This window comes from Zonotrichia leucophrys, chromosome 2 (genome assembly GCF_028769735.1).
Source record: "Zonotrichia leucophrys gambelii isolate GWCS_2022_RI chromosome 2, RI_Zleu_2.0, whole genome shotgun sequence".
Lineage (NCBI taxonomy): Eukaryota > Metazoa > Chordata > Aves > Passeriformes > Passerellidae > Zonotrichia > Zonotrichia leucophrys.
The window spans coordinates 151,025,111-151,044,917 of NC_088171.1; the positions used below are offsets into that span (position 1 = coordinate 151,025,111).

At 49.6% G+C, this 19,807-nt stretch overlaps 1 protein-coding gene across 12 annotated transcripts in view; it reads left to right on the forward strand.

The window, feature by feature from the left end:
* The window catches only part of ADGRB1 (adhesion G protein-coupled receptor B1), a 291,313-nt gene that overhangs the window by 63,163 nt on the left and 208,343 nt on the right, over positions 1-19,807 (forward strand). For all 12 annotated transcript variants that reach the window (XM_064706755.1, XM_064706764.1, XM_064706752.1 and 9 more), the window contains exon 2: positions 18,494-19,413. In XM_064706755.1, the coding sequence (XP_064562825.1) occupies positions 18,666-19,413 (748 nt within the window). In that variant the 5' untranslated portion in view covers positions 18,494-18,665. The remainder of the gene's footprint in view (positions 1-18,493; positions 19,414-19,807) is intronic.

Consider the following 19,807-nt stretch of genomic DNA (forward strand, 5'->3'; position numbering starts at 1 on the left):
GAGTGGCTTGTGTTGGCTCTCTGGTGTCCCTGTGCTACCTGAATTGAATGTACAGCACTGCAGTGACATTTACAGTATTTATTCTCAGCCACACCATGAGGTACTCAATTCTTCCCTGAGACACGAGGGGGTGTGTGCATGTGTGTGCACAAATGTGAAGCACTGATACATGCAATGCATCCCATAATTACCAATTATGTCATTGCATTGTTGCAAATTTCAATTGCAATATTAATATATATCATAATGGAGTATAATTACGTTACATTTGTATTTGTGGTATTAAAGCGTGTCAGAGAACACACTTATCATAATTACACTGCAATTGCTCTTTAACAGGAGTGGAATTGCAGTCACCATATTATGAAATATGACAGAGTTACCTTTATGTATTATTTGTGTTAAAGTAAAATTTAGAGGGCCTTGTAATCAGTATCTGCTGAAGAAGATAAGGATCTTCCATAGATATCAGGAAACAGATCCAGAGTGAGCTCTAGAAAAGGTCCCTGACTCGACAACATTTTTGGCATTAGCCCTGAAGTGGCATCTGTCTCCCTATTTTGAGGTCCAGTTTCTGTCTCCCCGTGAATTGTCTTCACTGAGCAGTGCTGCTGAGGAATTTGTCCATGGATAAATTTGTCCATGGGAACTTACGCCCTTCCCAAAGACATGGGGACAGCAGTGATCCCAAAATGTGCCCCTGGAAGCTCCTCTGTCAATGAGGGACTGCCCAAGACACTTTGCACCACAGGAGCTTTGTCCAAAATCACTCCCTGCTGCAGATTCCCATTTCTTCCCACAGAAAGATCAAGGAATCTTGAGGGGACAGCTCAGATTTACATCTCTGTCTTTTAGGCATCCAAGGATGGATTAAATCACTCATTCTGAGTATTTAATGGAAGATGTTCCTGTCCATGGCAGGAGGTGGGAGTGAGATGATCTTGAAGGTCCTTTCCACTTCAAACCATCCATGTCTCTGTCATCTTCCAGGTGGTCCTGCCTACATCTTAAACATCAAAACCCAGTGGCTAAAGTGGGAGTGAAAGAAAAATCCCCATTTTCTCAAGTCTTAGGCAACTTGTGTCCTTTTCCTTGAAGAAGCTTCAGATAAAATGCACAGTACCTCTCTCCATTGTGGTTCAACCCACAAGTTACAGTGGCACAATCTACTTGATCTTCTCTTTCTGGCCCTGGAATCTTCCTGGGTCATTCCTTAGCCTGGAGAGTTTGGTTTGCAGGGAAGGTGAGGATGCTGAGCAGAGGGGTGAGGATGTACACACATATTTGCCTCCACACTTCTGCTGCTGCTCTTTGGTGATCCTTGGCAGGGAGAAGTTCATGATTTTCTGCAGATTCATCTCCCAGAGTCAAATGTAGGACTCTCCTGATGAATATCCATTGTCATCCTTGTTTATTTGCTGAACTAAAATCTCAATTTCCTGAGGAATGTGGGTACCCTTAGAGCTTGGTCTGCCAAGGGTGGAAACAAACAACCTGAACCAACATTTACTTTCTGCAGTATTTATGATTCACCAAAACAATTGCTCTTGGCAATCTTGCAAGGCAGGAACTTTATTTCAGTAAAAATTATTTGGACAAATACACTGTGATGTAGGCTCGGGCAAGAATGTGTCTGAGTGTGTGGGCTTCTTGCAGGATATTCAAGGAGCTCTGAGCAGAGGAGGATGAATCAGGATGAATGAGCCAGAGAAAAATCAAGAAGATGCATAAAAGAGGTCTTTACAGCTGCATGAAAACAATATGTAGGCATTCAGCTCAGGAATAAAGAGATGGATTCCTGGCCCCGCTGACGTCACTGAGGCTCCTTGGAGTCAGTGAATAACTTTGGATCTATATCAAAGACGGAGGGTCCTTATTTCCAGAGAAAATGGCTACAAACTCTACAAGTTCCCACACCACTTGAGCTCCATGTCCATCTTCACTGGTTCTCAGTGAAGAATCCTGAGGCTTCAAGATTTTAACTCTGGGGTTGCTGAGTTCCTTCCCTCTATTCTCTCCCTCTATTCTCATCCTGCACCTATTGTTTTGCCAGTGACAGATCTTTAAAATTCAAGTCTTATTTTTTCCCTCTTTGTCTAGCCTGCTTTTTAACCAGCTTTTGGGGATTTTTGGATTCATACTGAGAATCATCATCATTTGAGCCACTTGAAAAGTGCATAAAATGCCACAAATCAGGCATCACGGGGTCAGCAGTTCCCATGGGCACAGAGTAATGGAGAAGTAAAGGAGCCTTATGCTCCTTTAGGAGCAGACTGAGTGGGTGAGATCTCTATCCTGTCCTAAATATTCCAAGGAATTCATAGGTGTGGGGTATGTTCAGGGTGATGTGCTCAACTCAACTCAACTTGGCTCAGACTGAGAATATAAAATAGAGGGATTGTGTTGGGTGGGAGAGTTGATGTCTGCAGTTATATTTAAAGCACAGCTGATCTTCACCTTCTAAAAGTCCCATTTCCATTCATCCGTCTCCCCCAACTGATGCTAAATGCCTTCAAGTCCCATTTGTTTTTCTGGGATCTTATTTAATTCAGCTCCTTCCCGAGCCTGTGAAGTGAGGCAGCATTTCTGCCTGGTTGGTTTTTAATTGGAATTAGTTTCCAATCGATCAGATCTCCTAAATCATAATCTCAAGAGGTGCTGATGCTGTTTAATGTCAGTTTGTGTGTCTTTAGCCTTACTGGGAACTCATGAAGGAGGATAAAACTTACATTGCAGAGGAGCTGGCCACTCATGGCCACTCATTCCAGTTTTCACTAGAGAGAGACTGGATTTGTAACATTTTGGTGGGAATGAGACATAGAATGGACTCCCCATCCCTGGAAGTGTTCAAGGCCAGGTTGGACAAGACTGAGCAATCTGGTCTAGTGAAAATTGTCCCTGCCCATGGCAAGGAGTGGAATGAGATGATCTTGAAGGTCCCTTCTAACCCAAACCATTCTGTGATAGCATGAAAATAAAGAAATTAAAACATGGATCCTGCAATGACACAATGATCGTGTCATGTTGTGCATGGGAGAAATTGTTGCTGAGCTTTTTTTACAAGGTCAGCCCTCCAGGTTCATTGGTCTTTCTCTGAAGCAGGATGTGATGGCAAATCTTCTGGTAGAGCTGGATCCAATCAAAGTTTGCAAGCCCAAGGACAATCCCATTAAAGTACACAGGGGTCACAAACTGTGTTTTCTCACTGGAACTGTGCTCTGCTGTAAAATTTGCTGCTGACTTGTACCTTCATTACCTGGCTTATACAATCTACTCCAGGCTCCAGGAACGGCAGGGGCTGTGGAGCAGCACTGTAGCAGTAGGAGCTGTTCGCCACAGCCCCTGCCCAGGATTGCTGCGCTTTCCCTGCGGCAGGTGGAACGCAGGAAACAAATAAGAATTTCACTCAGTCCTCTTAAGAGTGAGTGGGCAGACAGGACCATTTTCACCAGGGTCCTTCTGACTGGCGTGGACCTGAAACAGCACCGTTTCTGCCTGAAATAGCACGCCACAGGCAGAGACATTTTGTTTTTGCTAAAAGCAAACAGAGTTGCTAAGAAACGAATATTGCAGAGATGGAAATCCACAAAAGGTTTGACAGTTGCCGAATGGTGCGCGGCTTGGCAAACGTGGCCAAGCAGCCAGCCAGGAGGAGACAGACAATTCCATGGTGCTTCCAGCAGGAAACCCATTATCTGTTCTTCTCATCTTGTCTCCATCAAGCATGTTGATGATGAGGACTAAAAAAAACAGGAGGATAAGAGGGACAGGGCCCTGTGAACGGGGAATTGTGGAATAGTTTGAGTTGGAAAGGAACTTCAAAATCATCCAGTCCTGACTCCCTGCCATGGGCAGGGACACCTTCCACTATCCCAGGTTGCTCCAAGTCCCATCCTACCCTGTCTTTGGACACTTTCAAGGATGGGGCAGCCACAGCTTCTCTGAGCAACCTGTGCCAGGGCCTCACCATCCTCACAGGTAGGAATTTCCTCCTAATCTCTAATCTAAATCTGTCCTTTATCAGTTTGAAACCACAGACCCTTGTCCTGTCCCTATCTGCTCATGTAAAAAGACCCTCTCCCTCCATTTTATAAGCTCCCTTAAGGCACTGGGAGGCTGTGTTGAGGTGTCTCCAGAGTCTTCTCTTCTCTGACTGGTCTGAACAGCCCCAGCTCTCTCAGCCTGTCTTCGAGGAAATGTGCTGCAGGACTCTGACCATCTTTGTGGCACTTCATAAAATCTTTTGTGCATCTCCACCAGTGATGGCTCTTCTCTAGACTCTGGTCCTGGATTCCCATCATGATGGGGATCAGTGACCACGTTGGTGCCTCCTTTCCCAGAGTGTGGGGACATCTCCTTTTGTTTAAGCCACTTGGAGCCTTTGGAGACAATGATCCCTTGCAGGAATCAGGTTTTTACCAGCACCATGTCCCACATTAGGCAGTCAGATTTCAGCTACCTCAATTCCCTGTGCTGGAGAGGAGATCTTACATAATTTCCCTCTCAGATGACAAATGGTAAACACTCTGTATCCTAAAGGTGACGTTCATCATGTTCGTGACTCTGTGCATGGTGCTTCTCCCTCAACAATGCTTTGAGAGCAGTTTTGGTGAAAAAAAATCCCAGAAATACGAAATATTTGAGGGATTGATGTCCCCTACTGGGGCACAGTGCGTGGTTTAAAGCCTGAGAAATCAGAAATCAACACCACCTGTAAGAGTTGAAGGGCTCCCAGTGCATTGCTGTTATTGTTAGGTGCGCTCTTCAGGAAGGTGGGGCTGGGGTGGAAAGATACGAAATATTAAAATAGAAGATAGAAGCAAATCAAACTCAGGCTGAGCCAATCCTGGCTAATAAAGGATGCCAGGAGTTGGTGTTAATTTGTGTCTGATTTAAAGTGCTTGGTGGGTGGAGAGAGAACAGCCCACAAGAGGCAGCTGGGCTCCTTTTCCATCCCCCAGCCCTGCTGTTGGAGCGGCGTGGTGGGGGAAAGAGGAGCGCACAATCAGGCGATTCATCCCCACGCTGTCGCACTCTGCAAAGGCAAAGGAGAAGGAGGAAAGGAGGGAGAGAGAAAAAGCACTGATCCAGTTCTCATGAAAAGCACTGGCAGCAAACTTTATGCTCCTGCTCCCCTAACCGGGATCTACCAGCTCTACCCACGTTTTTCGGCCTTTTGTGAGTTACCAAAGGGCAGCATTGACAAAAAGAAATTGGATTAATGCTTTTCCTCACCTTGCTCTTTGGGTCAGGATTGCTGAGGGTTGAGGGGAGTGCTCTGATCTGCTGCTGGTACTGGCAGGGGTCACAGTCTACTCAAAAAATTGATGATTTATGTGCAGGGAATGGTAAGACAGGGAAAAGCTCCCCACTGATGTGGCTCCAATGCAAAATCAGGTAGATCAGGCTCTACCTGATCCCACAGAGGTGATACCTGGATTTGCTCCCTAGAGAGAGATCAGAGAGCTGGGGCTGCCCAGAGGGGCTGTGGACTCCCATTCCTGTAGGGATTCCAGCCCAGCTGAGCAGGGATGTGATTAACCTGGTCTAGTGGAAGGCTGGACCCATGGCAGGGGGTGGGAACTGGATGGCCTTTAAGGCCCCTTCCAACCCAAATCATCCCATGATTTTATGATTCTCTGATCTTCCCCACCCCTCAGCTCCTGCAGGGACACCTGAGGGAACACCCCCTTGGGCTGTTCATGTCCAGGCACCCCCTCTGAGGCTCCACCTCTCCTCATAAATAACTGAGGGATTACGGGCAGGCACCAGAGCGGTCCCGTGATCATCCAGACCAATTAATTATTTCCACACTCCCTGGTGAAGCTTTGGCCCAAGGCAGTGCCAGGACACATGGTGGCAGATGGCTGAGCCAAGGGACTCTCTCCAGCCCCTCTCAGAGGGAAGGAGGGCTGGGATGTGTCCACAAGCTGTGCCATGCCTGGTCCCAGAGCCAAAACACAGCCCCTGCTCCTCATCCTTCAGCAGCAGAGCCCGTAGCCTGTGGAGACAGACAGCAAAAGGGCAAATTAGCATTGATTTGGCATGTGGATTCCTGTTCTTCAGGAACTAAAGGAGGGCCATCTGCTCATTGTGTCTGGCACGAGGTGGGGGCTTGCATTCCCAACCATGCTGAGCTGGATTCCAGCCTGGAGCTACATGTGGAGATGCCCCAGGCCCTCCAGAGGTTGTCCTAGGAGATTGGAGACTTCCATAATATCACTGCCCAGTCCATCCCCTGGGCAAAAAAAGGCACCAATCCTCACCCCCTGGCACCTTCCTCATCATTCCTGCATTTCCTGGCTCACTAAAGCAGGATCCTGTGCTGCACAGGTGGGTTTGTCACAGCAGGGCTGCTTGGGAACACCTGGGGCTGAGGTTTCCCTAAACACTGCTGACTTGGAAACAGAAGGAAGAGCCTCAGAATCTTTCTCTGGAGGAAATGGGGCAAGAAGAATTGCCAGCACATGGCTTTGTAGCTGAATTCCCCTCCAAGGTCTTGGGTTTTGTGTAGTAACCTAAATTTAAGCCCTCTTGCCTGCAGACCTCCAGCTGCCCTCCAGCTCTTCAGTCCTGTTTTCCTCTCCTCTGATCCACAAGTAAATACTCACACAAATAAAGGAGCGTGTAAAAATCCCAGATTCTGCTGTCATCCCTGTGATGAAGTATCACCCAGGCCCTCCTCAGAATAAATATAAACCATTTTCCTTCAGCCCTTCATCTTCATCAAGGCTGCACAGAGACAGCTCACTAACCCCAGCCCCGAACCAGCACATCCTCAGTGTTGCACAAATCACTCCGTAACGTCCTCCATCATCTCCTGTGATTGAACAAAGGCAAGCAAAGTGAGAACAGAGGAAGAACTTTGCCTCCCAATGCCCCCCCTGCCTGCTCCTCACCAGTAATCTCCTCTCCCACGTCACATTGCTCAAGGGTTCCTGGAGAGAGGGCTGGAAAGGGGAACAGAGTACATCTGTCTCCTTTATGCAAATCCTGAACTGCTTGTCATGAGACTGATGGATGAGATGCGAGGAATAATCCAGCTTGTTAACGCCTGTGCTGTGATTGCATCCCTCTGCCAGCCTCCCTGCATTCCAGCATCCCAGGGCTTCTTACAGGGGAGCCTGGAAGGCAGGTTCTGCCCTGAGGAGCCTGTGAGGAAAAGGAGAGGCTCCAGGGAGCACAGCAGGCAGGATGCTTTGCTGTCCAGCAGGGTTAGAGCAGGCACAGCCCTGCGTGGGGATGAGCATGACAATCCAGGGGAATTTAGGTCAGGGCACATCACCATCCATCCCAAGGGCAGCTTTCCCACAGAGTGGAGTGGGAGAATGGATCAGGCCAACCCACTTTGGGAGGGGTTTTAACAACGTGGATGTGATTTGTGGCACTCTTTTTTGTTTCAGGCTCTGTAGATGGTTTGGCAGTTTGGAAATAATTTTTGTGGCTTGATATGATATCTCTGCACTTTTTTACAGTAGATGAAATAATGATTATTTAGGGAAGGAGTAGGAGACAGAGAATCATGGAATCATGGAAGGAATAAGAGACATAGAATCATGGAATCATGGAATCATAGCATGGAATCACTGGTTTTGGAAGGGATTTTTAAAGATCATCTACTCCACTCCCCAGCTTCCATGAGCAGCAGCAAAGTGGGGCTTGGTTTGAAAGAGACCCTGAAGGGATCTGGCAGCAAAACCTCTGCCAGAGGGACAACTTCCACAAGACCAGGGTGTTGAAAGTCCCATCCAACCTGGCCTGAAACATCTCCAGGTTTGGGGCAGCCACAGTTTCTCTGAGCAACCTCTTCCAGTGCCTCAGCACCCTCATTATAAAAAATTCCTTCCTCATATCCAACCTGCACCTAGTTTAAAGCCACTGTCTCTTGTCCTGTTGCCACAGGCCTTGGTAGGAAGCATCTCTCCCTCTTTCTTAGAAGATTTCTGAATATTTTGAAAAGCTGCAATGAGATTTGCTGGAGCCATCTCTCCTGCAGGTTTAACAGCCCCAGCTCTCTCAGCCTGTCTGCACAGCAGAGGGGCTCCAGCCCTCGGATCATTTTTTGGATGCTTTCCTCTGCACCCACCAGCTCCACGCCTTCCTTGTGCTGAGTGATCCAGCACTGAGGTCTCACCACAGGGGCAGAATCACCTTCCTCACCCTGCTGGCCTCTATTCTTTTGAAGCATCTCAGGATCTGGTTGGTTTTTGGCTGCAGTCTCACACTGCCAGCTTATGTCCAACTTCTCATCCACCAGTATCCTCAAACCCTCCTCCTCCTCAGGGTTACTCTTCATCCATCATCCCCCAGTCTGAAATTGGGAATTGCCCTGGGTTGGGGCAATCCATCCTAATCCTACGAAATCCTACCAAATCCATCTGGATAACCCATGAAAGGCTGAAGGAAAAGCACAGAAAGAGCCACCCTGAGACTGGCAGCTGCTCCCAGACCATCCTGCTCAAGAACAATGGTTTGACCTCTCCTCCACACATTCCCTAATCCATTTTGTCACCCTTTTATGCCTTTGGCCTCCACATCATCCTGTGGCAATGAGGTCCCTGGTTGAATTATGAGCTGTGTGAAAAACCACTTCCTTTATTTTGGGGTCAGTGAGGATGGCTCCTGCCTCACCAGCCTTGATTCACTGCTGCTCCCCATGTGGACCTCAGGGAGAAGGTGCTGCAGGAACACACATATTTATTGTTCTTCTGCTTTGTAAGTGCAGGGTGCAGATTGCTGCTGCTTCAAGGTCATGGCTGGATCCAAAACCATAGAAACTCGGGGCTTCATAAGGGATTTGCTTTGTCTCTGTTTCTCTCCACCTTCAGGGGCTGTGCTCAGCTTGGTAGAAAGGCTCCACACCCTGCTCAAGCTCAGGTATTTCTGCCACCTCCATGACTCTGGGAAGTTCCCATTTGCCTACTTTAGAGATTCCAAAGCCCCTCATTTCAGACCCTGTGGAAGCAGATGGAATCTCTCCCATCACTAAAGTGATACTGAAATTCAAGTTCTTCTGTGGTCCTCACTCTATGGACAGTGAAAGTAAGGCGAGGGTTGGTCACAGCTCTGGTTTTACTAAAATGTCCTGTGTTCTAAGGGTCTTTTGTAGGCACAGCCTGAATCTCTATCCTGCCATTGCTGGAAAATTGCAAATCTGAGCCATAGGATCTCACGGTACTTCTGTGTGTGATTTAATGACGTCCTCGCTGGGCATTGGAAACTGAATGCCTAAAAATTACAAGCTGAATTCCTGTTGTCAGAAGGGGAAATGTTCCCAATCCAGTTATAACTTTGCTGAGGCAGCAGCATTCAAAAACAGCATGGTGCACCTTCAGGGTTGATGTAAAATTGGACTCTGATGCAGTCTTTCCATCTTTTCCCAGCTGCCTCCCAGGAAATTCATCCCCATCACTGGGGAGTGGAAACATTGTTTGTCTGGTGGGGGGAAACTGAGGCAGGGTCATTCAAAGCCATGGAAGGAGCCAGAAGAAGAGCCCACATTGCATTTTCTATACACTGGGGCTGGTCAGAGGCCTCTGGTCATTCCTGCTGCTGATTATCCCCAGCCAGGTATGAGCTGGAGAGCAGCAAAGGGGAAATCTCCTTTCCTGGTGCTGGGAGAAGCACTAAAACTTGGGTTTGTGCAGATTCTAGTCCCAAGCTGGTTGCAAAATCAGCTGTTTGGGTCTTGGTCTCCTTTGGTTTCCCTTGGGCAGCTCTGAGGTGCCATGGGGCAGGAAAAGGTTGGGTTGGAAGGGACCATAAAGATCATCCAGTTCCAATTCTCTGCCATGGGCAGGGACAACTTCCTCTATCCCAGGTGGCTACAAGCCCCATCCAACCTGGCCTTGGATAATTCCAAGGATGCGGCAGCCACAGCTTCTCTGGGCAGCCTCTGCCAGGGCCTCACCACCTTGCCAGGGAGGAATTTCTTCCTAAACTTTGGCCTGAAACATCACTGCCTACACATCTCAGGACAGTTCCTGGTGAGGTTTTTGCCCCAGCCAATAATCCCCACCCCAGAGCATGCCAGGGCACAGCTCAGGAGAGAGCATTAGACCCTGTGGAATAGGGAATTCAGCCACAGGAACAGGAGCTGTGTCAAGGCTTTTCTCTTTGGGAATAGGAGTTCAGCTTTGGAAATAGGAGCTTAGCCACAGGAGCAGGAGCTGTTTCAAGGCTTTTCTCCCCAAGGGCCAGAAAAGGAGCCTGAGGATGGGATAGATGCGGGATGCAGGAGTCAGCAGGGTCAGGATGTGCACCCCAGGAATCCCAAAGCCCAGTTTTAGCTGTGCCAAACATCCCTGTGCACATGTCCCTGTGCAAGCCTGAGCTTCAATGCATACACAGCCCCTCCCTAAATATCCCCTATCCCTGGGGGGTTCCCACTTAGCTCCCCAGCTAATGCCAGTGCTTTTAACCTCCAGCTGCATTCCCAATCAATCCCATCCCGGTTCCCAGCTCCAATGAGCAGCGATGGAAGCGTTTCTGTTCCCTCCTTGGGGTGACCTTGCCCTCAGAGGCCCTCTTGTGTAACACTCACACTCAGGAGCAGGGTGGTGATGGAGGGAAAAAGACCCCAAAGGGTTGGCTGTGAGCACTGGCAGGCAGGAATAAGGGAATGGGGAAAATGGGATTTTTCTAGGATTTGCTGGTGCAGAATCCATGGTATTTTTTTGGTACCACTGATGGGGATGGGTGGGAGTTAGGCCAGGCAGGGAGAATGGGTGATGCTGGCATGGAGGAAAAGCTGATTTTACCAGGATCAGAGGGGTTGTGGATTCCCCTGGGAGTGAGGAAATGCCTGGGAACTCACAGCAGGTTTGCTGTAACCCCACTCCCAATGGGGATTTTGTGACGGTGTTCACAGGGGTCAGAAGATGAGGGAAGAGATGAGGATCTGACTCCATGTTTCAGAAGGCTTGATTTATTATTTTATGATATCTATTACATTAAAACTATACTAAAATAATAGAAGAAAGGATTTCTTTAGAAGGCTAGCTAAGAATAGAATAGGAAGGAGTGATAACAAAGGCTTTTGGCTCAGGGCTCTCTGCCCGAGCCAGCTGGGCTGTGATTGGCCATTAATTAGAAACAACCACAGGAGACCAATCACAGACCCACCTGTTGCATTCCACAGCAGCAGATAATCGATGTTTACATTTTGTTCCTGAGGCCTCTCAGCTTCTCAGGAGGAAAAATCCTAAAAAAAGGATTTTTCATAAGAGATGTCTGCAACAGGATTTCAGTCTGCTTTCCTTAAACTGAGGTAAACTAAGGCAGGGTGAGATGTCACATGATGACCTCCATCAAGAACCTTCTGCCAAGAACCCCCCCGTGCTCCTTGACTTTGCTGTGCCAGGAAATCAAAGCCACCCCTGTGGAATCCTTGAGAAGCTCAAAGTCCTGCCAGGGCTCCCATGAGGCAATGCCAAGGGATTTGCGCCTATGCAGAGGAAAGCTGAGGAGAAAAATAGATGTGGATTGGGATGAGATGATGCTTAAAGGACACCAAGAGCACAGACAACACCTGGGTGAGGCTGTGCTGGAGCCAACAGAGCCCTGAGCCCCCTCTCCTCAGGCAGCCACATCTGGAGCACAGCTGGCCCTCCTGCTTGGCCAGGATTTTCCCTACAGAATTTTGACTGGATCCTGGATTTTGAGCTCCAGTCTTTGTGCTCAGCTGTCCCCTGATCCCACCCACTGGAAAAAAAAATCATCCAGAGCAAGGAACTGAGCCTGACCTTGCAGCCTGACCTGAGAGCTTTTAGCCCATCTATAGTCAACATCATCAGGAACAGGCACCTTAGTCTTTAAATTAATCTCTTTTTGGGATGAAATCCTGGTTGGCTGGAAATGACACATCATCTCCAGCACCCTGCTGGAATTCTTCAGATCATGGAGTCCCCAAAGGAAAGCAGAGGATGCTTCTCACATCCATCTTTGCAGGTGGGGAAGGATTGGCAGAGATGCTTCACTGACAGAGAGCAGAAATCCTGGAGCAGGATTCAAATCTGGCTCCCCCTGGTTGTGTCTCCCCATCTGGCCAGTCCTGAAGGACATCACAGGTGGGAGGGTTCAACCAAAGCTCAGGGGCTTTGGAGTTTCCTCATTGTGGTTGAAAGCCCCAGGATGATCCATTTTGAGATATTTCCCATTTCCCAGCCCTCCCTTTCCCCACATCCCCTCTTCCAGTCTTTGAAAATTGAAATAGGATCAGGATCCTGACCCACAAGGTGATTTCCCTCAGAATCAAACATTTCCCACCCTGTTCATGCTGTTCAGGCTGTTCCATATCTGCAGGTGCCTTTCCTGCTTGGAGCTGGGAGAAATTTGGGATGAAGGATGCTGGTGTGTGTGTATATATATAATTTATTAACACAACAGGCAGGTGAGATTTTGGCTTTCTCTGCACTCAGGAGACTCAAGGGGAGGCAGGGGGAACAGTCTCTGCAATGATGGAGCAGATATTCCAGGATGTGAGGGGGCCATGCAGAAATCTGTGGTTTGAAAATCATGGAATTGTTTGGGTTGGAAGAGACCTTAAATATCATCAAATTCCATCCCCTCTGCCATGGGCAGGGACATCTTTCCCTTGCTCAAAGCCCTCAGACCTGGCCTTGAACACTTCCAGGGATGTGGAAAACAAACCATAAAAAACAAAACTAAGGAAAAACCCTGATTTTGGAGCACTGATTTTATGGAAGAGGTGCTGCTCCAGGACCTGTCCAAGCTCTGTGGGTGCCTTCCAGGGTTAACTCCTGTCCCTGCAGCCCAGCAGAGCCACTGAGCCAAACAACACTCAGGTCTGAGTCCTTCTTGACTCCTCTCTGTGCTGTCAGCTCACAGATGCCACTGTGTTTTTCCAGGCATTTCCACTCTGCTTTGCTCCCTCACCAAAAAAAAAAAAAAAAAATCAAAATTTCCAAGCTGTTGCAGCTTTTTATTTTCTTTTTTTCTCTCTCTGCTCACAGTTCCTTGTGAATAAGGACAGAACAAATTCCTTTCCTGTGTTTTCTCAGACTGGAGAGGGACTTTTCAGGGCCAGGCATTTTTCTGCCTCAGGCAAAAAGGGTATTTAATGTGATATCTGGGGACTTTCTTTCAGGGAAATGGGAAGCCCCAGGAAAGGGAGGATTATCTCGGTGAGAGTGGCTTTCACCCTGCTGGGATGTCAGCCCTGCACCAAGGTCAGGAGGAGGAAAAGCAGAGGGAAGAAAATCCTGGCCAGTGGCACATCTGGAGCCAGTGGGCAGAGAAAGAGGAGCTGGAAGTGCTGAACCAGAGGGAACAGATCAGGAGAGGGAGTTGGGAATGCTCCTACAGGCAGCGATGGGGAAGGATGCCCTTCCTGCAGTCATCTTGATTTTTTTTTCTCTCCTTTTTTTTTTCCTTTTTCTTTTTTTTATTTTTCCATGGAGTGTTTGTGTGCCTGTGGGTTTGTGTGCATGGCTAAGAGTGCCCTCCATTGGCCACATCCCGGCTGCTGCTCCAGGAGCATCACCAGCACAGGCAGGGAAGGTGGTGGGGTGGGTGCTCCAGCAGGGATGTCACCTTTCCCTCGTGGGATGACTGTGCCATGCAGGGATTTTGGAAAGCAGGACATGGAAACAGCCTGCAGGCTGCTTCTGCCCAGGCAGAGCTGAAATCCATGGGCTGGGCACAGCTGCAGGGCTGGACACGCCAGTTTGGAGGTGTCCACCTTGGTGGGATGGGGTGGATTGGGCTGGTCAGGCAGAGGGTGGAGGCTGCTGTGGGTAAAATCAGGATGATTTTACTCCCCACAGAATGGATGTGAGGGTGCAGAACCTGTGCAGGAATCAAGCAGGAACACAAGGCTGGTGGCAAAATCCAGCCTCAGACCTGGATCATTCTTACAGGAAGACAGGGCCCACCATGGTGGTCAAAGCTTGGACTTGGTGACCTTGGAGATCTCTTCCAGCCTTAATAATTTGATGATTCTATGGCTTGCAGGCCAAAATTCACTGGGACCAGCACAAACTGGATGCCTAAATCCCTACAGCTCCAAAATTCACTGAGACCAGTACAAACTGGATATGCCCAAACCCACAGGGCTCCAAAATTCACTGGGACCAGCACAAACTGGATGCCTAAATCCCTACAGCTCCAAAATTCACTGAGACCAGTACAAACTGGATATGCCCAAACCCACAGGGCTCCAAAATTCACTGGGACCAGCACAAACTGGATGCCCAAACCCCTTGGGCTCCAAAATTCACTGGGACCAGCACAAATTGGATGCCCAAACGCCTTAGACTCCAAAATTCACTGGGACCAGCACAAACTGGATGCCTAAACCCCCTGAGCAGCCCAGGTGTAACCTGTGGGTAAATTCTTGCCTGGTTTTGATTTGAGCTGTGAAGGTCTGTCCCAGTGGATTTCTGATCCAGTGGATGCCAGAGTGGGATGGGAAGTGATCAGCAAGGAGGTAGAAAAAGTTACCAGGGCTGTGCCCAGTAATTGTGTGAGGGTGCAGGAGCCTCACTGGTGGCTCCCAGCTCTTCATAATCCCCTTCCTTGTCACCCCTGACACCTGCACAAGGTAACCAGGGCAGAAGGACCATTCAGACCAAGCTTTTCAGCCTCTTTCTGTGGGTTTCTTGGGATGAAAAAAACATTTTTGCCAGGGACACACACACAATATTTTGGTTTGTCCTTGAGAAATGCAGGCAAAGGACAGCCCAAGGTGCTCCAATGTCACCTGCTGTCCCCAGGCTTTGCTCTGCCAGACCCATCTCCCAGGCACAGATGGAAGGAAAGGATTGGGGAGGTTTTGTGTGCTCCAAGTTGGAGCCAAAGGATGGGACCAGGCAGGGATATTTTCCATCACTCAAAATTCCAGAAACAGCCAGGCTACCACTGACTGTGGCAAAAACCATGGGAATGTGGGTAAATTTAACTGTGTGCCATAGAAATGTGACCTCCACCATTGCAATAATCTGATTTTCACTCATTTAACATCACTTCCCCAGCTGCAGGCTGTAGCCTGTGGTTATATGCCCCCCTTGGGGTTTTTTGGGATGGAAATGTAGGAGATGGATCTCTGCTGACACACATCACCTATCAGGTTCCTGTTGCATCTTTCTGCCACATTCAACACTTGTTGAGCCAAAAATCCGGGTCTGGAGGGGGCTTTGCCCACCTATTCCTGCTCTAAGTAAAGATTCCCACTTCAGCAGGGATTAGTTAAAATAGAAAAAAAAATATGTTTATGCTCCTTATGGTGAAACCTTCCAGATGGGACTGCTCTGAGGGGAAATCAATTGTGAGACTTAACAACCTTAACAGGTCTGGTTTAAGTTTGTTGGTTTTCATGGTGCCTTTCCCAGACAGGGGCAGTGAGGGGGGAATTTGCTTTGTGCTCTCCACATCCTCAGACAGAAGCAGGTCTGTGGTCAGCGTGAGAAAAATTGAGTTTGTGGCGAGCAGGAGGCCTGGGCTGAATCCCAGGAGCTGAAGTCACCATAAGGGACTGGATTTCAAAAACAAACCCTGTCTCCTCATCATCTGGTTGCTATGGAGGCACTGCTGGCTCCTGCTTCCAACCAGGAAAGGCAGGTTTCTGCTCTGGACCAGAGGTTAAGATGATGAGAAAGATGGAGGAACTATTTACAAGAGCATGGTGTGACAGAACAAGGGGGATTGCCTTCCCACTGCCAGAGGGCAGGTTTGGATTGGATTTTGGGAAGAAATTCTTTACTCAGAGGGTGAAGTGAAGCCCTGCACGGAGAGATTCTGGATTCCCCATCCCTGGAAGTGTCCAAGGCCAGGTTGGACAGGGCTTGGAGCAACCTGGGGTAGTGGAAGGTGAGAGAGAGTTGGACAAAATTATCTTTATGGTCCCTTCCCACCCAACCTGCTCTGTGGTTCTGTGATCCTTGTGGGTCCCTTCTAACTCAATATATTCCATAATTCTCTGATCCCTGGCTGGCTCAGCAGCGTGAAGGTCGGGTAGAGTTTGGATTTGCAAACAGAATGAGCTTTTCCAGCACTGTCCTGAGAGAGCCAGTGGCCCCCTCAGACTCTCAGATAAAGCAAGAGCCTTTCAGCTCTGGAATCTGATGTTTAAAATATTCACAGCAACCCCTCCTGCTAATCAGGAAATTTATAAGATGTTTGGTAGCTGCCTGTGTCTTTTTGCGAGCAAGACCAGGTTTTCATCCCTTTTTCGCTCCTGAATCCTGGCCCCAGAGGCAGGCAGGAGCCTGGCAAGGGGAGATTTGCACTGTCGAGCTTTGTAGACTGCAAACCAGCCAGGAGTGGGGATCTGACTTGTAAAAAATTTAAGTCCAAATGCATTTGGACTCCGTGCTGATTAGTGTCAGGTCTAGCACACACTCAGCAATGTGGTGGCAGGGGCTGCAGAGATTTGAAGCAGGGATGAAACACAGTTTGCAAATAGCAGGTCTGACTTTGGAGCTCCGTAACCCTTTCCTGCCCAAAAGAAAAGGTTTTGGCAGAAGAAGGGAGATGCAGAGAGAAGTCTTTGATATAGAGCAGGGAGAGAAACCGAGGGAACGTGGAGGTGCATTTAGCTTCTCATCTCCTCCCAGATTCACAGGATGGTCTGTGGGCTTCTCATCTCTTGTTTCTCAGTCTCTCCTGGGGCTGGGATTAGCTGCCTGAGCTGTGGATTTGCTGGGAATTTGTAAAGCTCCCTCTGTTTGCAGTCTGGGAAGGCAGAGCCTGGCATGAGGTGGGAGATGGCAGCACTGGGGACAGCACTGGAGCTGGGGCTGCAATGAAAACGAGTTTTCCCTCCTCCCTGGATGCAGACTCCCCTCTGCATGGTCTCTCACCCTGATTCCTCTCTGGCAGTGCCACCCTGATCATGGGAAACACATCCCAGACGATCTGAATTATTTGGAGGTTGCAGCCCAGGGCGATGTTGTCCCCCTGGAATTGGGCTGTTTGCATTTCAGTGCAGAGGTCCTGAGCAGTCCCTTTCACTATGAACCACGAAGTCTCCCCAGATAATGGCAGATGTCTGACTTTATAGGAGGAAATCTTCCTCCCAGGTTCCCCTCCATCCTTTGGAAATGGGGCAGCAGATCTGTTTTGGAGGCAGCGAGTGCTGCAGGGTCAGGATGAGCCTCACCCAAAAGGAAATGTCTGATTTTCTCTACCTGGGGTGAGCTCAGAGGGAAAAAGCTGGAAAGCTGGGAGGGAAAGGGTGCCATGGCTGTGTGGTCAGCAGTCCTGCCCCACACTCTGAGGGTCTGCCCCTCCTGCCCTGTTAACTGAACCCCTCCCCAAATCTGGGGGTGGACAACTGTGGGAGGGGGTACAAGATAAGGAAAGTGCTGCTACTCATTTATTTCCCCTTCCCTCTTCTCTCATGGAGAGAGGAGATGGAGGGAAGGGACCACAGGAGAGTCTTGTTGGGGTAAGAGAGGAAGATGTACACGAGTGCCTCTTTGGCATGGGGGGAGCAGGGCTCTGGGCAGCTGGGCTGTAGGAGGAATCTCTGCCACAGGAGGCTGCAGGGAATGCATCCTTAGGGCATTGCAGAGTGGATTCTACTTTGGAGGAAGGGTTTTGGGGGCTGAAGGAGGTCCTGGCACTGGCACAGAGGGTTCTCAGTCTCTGCAGATGCTCGAAGCCTGGCACCACAGGGTTTGGGGTGTCCTGCACTCAGGGGTGAAAGGAGAGGCGGGTGCTGATATGAGAAGAGAGAAAATCTGTCTCTATTGTCATTTTTTTGCTCCTGTACTGGGTGTTCAGCTCCATCCATTATCCTGTCTGGCCTCAGGGTTACACCAGAGCTGGGTTCCTGAGCAACAACTCCCTTCCCTGCACGGTTTTGGTGGAAGGGAGAAACAAAATGAGGGGCATTAAGAGGCTAAAATCAAGTAGTGGCAGAAGGAAGAGGAGGCAGAGCCCAGCTGGCCATGCAGACCTCCAGCCCACCCTCCCCAGGTGCAGCCTGCAGTCTGTGTTGAGCCAGCTCCCTGGGGATGGAGAGAGCTGGAGCCTCCCTAACCCAGACACCAACCCTGGTTTCTTTGGGGAGACGGTTCAGATTCACAGTCCAGGCTCTGCTGGGCTCAGCAGAGGGATCTGCATGGGCAGGGGGCACTGGGAAGGAAAGCAGAATCACAGGTGTGCTCCCCCCCAGGTCAGGCACAGTTTGGACCCTTCTGGGGTTTGGGACACCCCAAAATAAGCCTGGGGATGGGGACAACCCCAAACCAAGCCTGGGGATGGGGACACCCCCAAACCAAACCTGAGGATGGGGATACCCCAAACCAAACCTGGGGATGGGGACACCCCAATCCAAGTCTAGGAATGGTGATGTGGGGCTGCATCTTCTCCTCGTGAGAAGTGCCGGTGCTGGGGCTGCTGTGTGTGTTCTCAGCCGTGTGAAGGGTTAATAAAAACAACATCAACAACAAAGTACCGCCAAAACGACCAAATCCCAAATCTCTTCTCTTTCTCTCCCCTCCTCCTTCCCTTCCCTGTTTTTTTCCAGGTGTTGTTTATGGCCACAGGAGGGAGCTCAAATCCAGACATGGGAGGATCGGCTTGATTTCGGATCCAGAGCCTCTTAAACTCTGCTTTTCCTCTAAGCTGGTCCCTGTTATGTCCAGGATCTGGCACCTGCTTGACATTTACTTTGAGTTCCAGAGGACCCGAGACCTAGGATGAGGAGCATTGGATCCGCCCTGAACCTGCTTTTGGTATCTCCACTCTACTTTGTGTGGACCGTGGTCGCTCTGGACCTGGCACAAACTCCCTGCACCACTTTGGTCCAAGGGAAATTCTTTGGGTATTTCTCCTCCTTCGCCGTCTTCCCGTTGAACTCCTCCCTGTGCTCTTGGATTATCCAGAACCCCGACCCTCGCAGGTACACTTTGTACATGAAGATCCTCAAGCCCTCCGGCGTATGTGACCACCAGCACATCCGCACCTACCAGTTCGACTCCTTCCTGGAGTCCACCCGCACCTACCTGGGCATGGAGAGCTTCGACGATGTCCTGAAGCTCTGCGACGGCTCCACCCGCTTTGCCTTCCTCCAGTCCAACAAACAATTCCTGCAGATGAAGCAGACGGCCCCGCCGGGCGTGGACACCTGGCCCATGAGGTGGAAGCCCACCAAGGCTCAGGAGAGGGACTTCTCCGTGGAGTACCTGGTGGTGGGCAACAGGAACCCCAGCAAAGCCGCCTGCCAGATGCTCTGCAAGTGGCTGGACGCCTGCCTGGCCATCAGCAGCAGCTCCCACCCGTGTGGCATCATGCAGACCCCGTGCTCCTGCTCGGGAGGGGAGGTCCTGGATCAGGCCAGTGAGATCCTGGGCTTCACCAGGAAGAAGGAGGATTGCTACAAGGATGGGATTTACCTGGAGAACTGCGTGAGCAGCCCCAAGGACAGCAACGGAGCTGAGTTCCTGGGTGAGTGGAGGGTGGTCGAGGGGGTGTTGGGGAGGGAGGGCTGCTTGGGCTCTGCTCTCACACCGTCCCCGTCACCTCTGTGTCTGTATCTGTGGATGCCTGGCATGAAAAATCCTCATTTACCAATCGACAGGCAGGTCAGGTAACCCACGGGGCTCTTTATGAGCCTTTTGCGACTGGAATTGCAAATCAGCTGCCCCTAAATATTCCCCGGGTTCCTGCAATTCCTTCTCAGGGCTTGTTCATTGCTTGTTTTACTCCTGCAGCCTCTGAGCTGCTGAGAGGGAGCTGCTTACCTGAGGGTGAGCAGTTTTCCAAAGTAATTACAGATGTCCTAGAAAAAACAGGATCCAAGCTACCTCCCGAGGCAGGCAGCCCTATCAACCACTTCTAA